This window comes from Salvia splendens, chromosome 15 (assembly GCF_004379255.2).
Source record: "Salvia splendens isolate huo1 chromosome 15, SspV2, whole genome shotgun sequence".
In the NCBI taxonomy this organism is placed as follows: domain Eukaryota; kingdom Viridiplantae; phylum Streptophyta; class Magnoliopsida; order Lamiales; family Lamiaceae; genus Salvia; species Salvia splendens.
In genome coordinates, this window is record NC_056046.1 from 26044053 (window position 1) to 26048014 (window position 3962).

Consider the following 3962-nt stretch of genomic DNA (forward strand, 5'->3'; position numbering starts at 1 on the left):
ATAACACATTTTTTTATTTTGAGATGTCTCACCTTAAATGACACATTTCTTACAAATAGATACATCACTCTCTTGTTTTTTTCTCACTCTTACTTTATCTTCTATTCACTTAACTCACAAAACAACACTATATAAAATCTCGTGTTGAAAAAGAAATGCTCTAGTTAGTGTGGGACAGATGGTATATTAACTTAAAAATAATATTAATAATAAAATGAATAATATAAAGTTAGAAGGCATGCTATATTGTTAAATGTGTATGAAAAGGTGGACATCTTATGCCATCCTATTCCATTTTATTGATTGATAGTAACATTACATCTAGATCGACTATCATCACCCCAAGGTTATACCGCTCAAAAGAAACACTTTTAGCTTCGCTATACAGCACTTAACAAAACTTCAGCTGGAAAACGAAAAATATTAGTAATAAAATATTAGAGGCGTGGATCACGAGGGCAGACAATCCAGCCGCAACTCCATTTCAGAGAAACCAGACTCGGCTCGTTTTGGTGTCCTAATCGGCTCGAACCCTAGCGTCAAGTCCAGCTCAATTTCTCCTTCCCCAGCCGAAGCGTCCAAACTCTGCTGGGACTGGTGGCTCAACGACGACTCATGGCTAATCGAGCCATTAACTTCCTCAGACAGCCGAGCCCGTTTCCCCGATCGCTTGTTCCTAACCCGGCGCGGGTTGGTCAGATTATCCTTGTTGACGTGTCGAATGTCATAGGGCGGACCGGTTTTAGCCTCGGGCGCGTCGGTGTCCATCCGGGTGACGGGAGCCCCTCTGAGCACCGCCTCGACCGCGCTGTGGCAGAGCTGCCAGCTCCCCGACCACATCAGCCCCACCGACCCGTATATCGGGTTCACGATCCGCCCGCACGCCTCGTAGAGTAACGACCTGAATATACCTACATCCACAAAACAAAACAAACTCCATTTTATTTCTAAGCTTATACAAACTGATAAGTATTCCCACTATCCCAAACATTAAAAAAAATGATCGCTCTTTCTTTTTAGTTTCTTAATAAAAATAAAAACAACTTTATCTCTACTTTAATCTCCCTCTTCTTTTATTCTCTTTACTTAACATACAATTTCGCCCCACAACGAAATGAATCATCTTCCTTTTCTTAATAAAAATAAAAACAACTTTATCTCTACTTTAATCTCCCTCTTCTTTTATTCTCTTTACTTAACATACAATTTCGCCCCACAACGAAATGAATCATCTTCCTTGAAACGAAGGGAGTACTACTACTAGCGTTGAATAATTGTAAATGAGTATGTAAGAAAATGGATGGACCAGGGCGGAGATGGGAGGGGCCGGCATTAATGAGGTTCATGAGGCCGGCGCGTCCGTAGAATTTGGCGAGGAAGACGGTTGCGTTGGCCTGAGACTCTGGGCTTTTGATCCATTCCAAACAGGGCCTAATGCTGCAATTGTCGCTGCACCCTTTCCTTAGAACTCGGCATCCATTACAGCTCATCCTCATTTTTACTCTATATCTCTACTACGTTTGTCAGTTGTCGATGTGTATATATACATATATATGCAGCAGCCGGGGTGTGGGTGGGGTGGGGGAGGCATAAACTAGGTTCGTTTGGTGGTAATGGTATACTAAAAGGTGGGATTGTTGGTTTGAAGGTTTCCACATTCATGGAATTGGAAAGGGGGCGGCGTCAAATGTCAAACACGTAAATGACTTATCTCAATGCTCGCGCGTGACCTGCACTCCCCAAACGGATTACTAATTAAAAATATAAACTATTTTCCTCATCTTATCTTATACTGTAATCTCTATGTCTCAATTTACTCACTCTGTCCGCGAATAGGAGTCTCATTTTTTCATTTTCATTCCGGTTCATAATTACTATAAATGATAAAGATACCACATATTTCATTAACCCACTTCATTCACATGTCATTTAAAACTAATATATACAAGTGAGACTCATATTTCACTAACTTTCTTCCACCCACTTTTCTTTACAGTTCTTAAAACTCGTGCCGAATGGAAATGAGACTCCTATTCGCGGACGGAGGGAGTACTTGATTAGTACTTCCTCTGTCTCACGTTACTTGAGGCGTTTCTTTTCGGTACAAGATTTAAGAAAGTTGTGTTTAGTGAATTAAATATAAAAGAAGAGAGAATAAAGTAAGAGGGAGAAGAGATGGTAAAGTAAAAGAAAGAATAAAATAAGGGTAATTAGATGTTTTGTTTTCAGCTAAAAAAAGATATGACTCAAGTAACTTGGGACAACCCAAAATGGAATACGACTCAAGTAACTTGGGACGGAGGGAGTATTTCATTTTGAATTGTCCCAAATTATTTGAGTTATTTTTTTTACTAAAAATAAAACATTTAATCATACCTATTTTATTTTTTCATTTATTTTACTCTATTTTCTCTTACTTTATTGTGTCAGGTACTTTATTTAACTTACTAAAAATAATTTTGGAGTTGTTAATAGTACCCACCATGATTAATATATAGTTGGCAATAGTAAAACCAAGTTCAATTTCTTTTTGTCCTTTTCATGTCTCTTTTAGTGACCATGCACTGCTTCCATCCATGCAATGCTACTTATCAAAGTAAAAACAGGTAGATGAATACTGTTTTGTTCCTATTCAACTATTTTTAGAGTTTGCATCCTTTGAAATGGAGTAATTATTCAGTGGACACACCTAATAAATTTAAGTGTTTGATTTTTTTTAATATTTTAAAGCTTTAATAAATAGAGTATGATGAATGTGGTATATAACAACAAAATTTTGGATCTCCTCTATAACAATTATTCATTGGACTTTCACTCCTTGTAAATTGAAGTTTTTGGACATTTTATATAAATTCATTATTAAATAATGTGAACTGAATGTGGTATATAGCAACAAAATTTACATAGATATTTGTATATTCATAATTAATTGAATGATCTATATAATAATCAAAATTACATTAATAATTGTACTCCATATTTTAAACTAAATCCAGTTCCAATTCATAACGGTAAGATTAAAGTATTTAAACTTAGTATTTACAAATTACATATTATCAAATATTAATGAAATGGTCTGATGCCAGAATGAGATCGTAAAAACAAATACAATGAGATTGCAAACAAACAAAACGCCGATACAAATTTTAAGTGAAATTGTCTTGCAAATCAAAATATAAAATCGAAGAAATTCAGAAAAGTTCACATCTAATAATAACGTAATTATAATTTTATTGATTTTCCAATCTTCGTTGCTTGCCAAGGCTCACATAAAAATCCAAGACTAATCCATAAACTTGTGATATGTATTAGGCTATCTGCAACGTTGTCTCTTATTCGTCTATTAACCGTCTCATTCCTTAACTATTCATGGGCCCCACTGTACTTTTCACTCCATCTCTTAACTAAGAGACATAACCAACCCTCCATCTCTTAACCATCTCTTAACTTACTATTCATTTAATTTCATTTTTTATTTTTATTTCCAACAAATTCAATTAATAAAAACACATTTCATTAAATAAAATAAAATTACAACATAAAATAAAAATACAACTTAAAATTCAAGAAATAAAAAAAACACATAATTAAAATCCTAAAAAAATAAAAATTACATAATTTAAAATACAATTTTAAAAAAAAACTACTCCGCCGGCGAATCATCCTCCGAAGGTGGTGGCGATGGACTCAAGCAACCTGGAGGCGGACCTATTTGTCTTTCCATATACTCAATTCCGGCAAGATGGGCTTGATATTATGGAGGCGTCATGCAGGAAGTGTCGGCCATCGTGGCGGTCAAGTACATGGACAATAGGGTGTTCGAGCCCGAGCCCGCCTGGCTTGATTCGCCTCTGCCACTCCTCCCTCTAGCCGCCTTCGTCGCCTTGGTCCTTGCGGCCGACGGCGCCCACGGGAGGACCCCCCGGCATCGTCTGTCGTGCCCTCAACCTCCCGCGAGGCAA

At 36.7% G+C, this 3962-nt stretch overlaps 1 protein-coding gene across 1 annotated transcript; it reads right to left on the reverse strand.

Annotated features, from left to right (window-relative positions):
- Positions 1-256: 256 nt before the first annotated feature.
- On the reverse strand, positions 257-1566 carry LOC121767647 (LOB domain-containing protein 41-like). Its single transcript, XM_042163975.1, has 2 exons — positions 1307-1566; positions 257-911 (listed from the first exon to the last, which is right to left on the reverse strand). Exons 1-2 carry the CDS (start codon positions 1494-1496, stop codon positions 451-453), a joined length of 651 nt encoding a protein of 216 aa, XP_042019909.1. The 5' UTR covers positions 1497-1566; the 3' UTR covers positions 257-450.
- Between the last annotated feature and the right edge of the window lie 2396 nt (positions 1567-3962).

Coding starts and splice junctions, on each gene's coding strand:
- LOC121767647 (XM_042163975.1), bottom strand. CDS start 1,496: ATGAGGATGAGCTGTAATGGATGCCGAGTTCTAAGGAAAGGGTGCAGC. Junction 912..1,306: donor CCCCTCCCATCTCCGCCCTG/GTCCATCCATTT, acceptor TTGTGGATGTAG/GTATATTCAGGTCGTTACTC.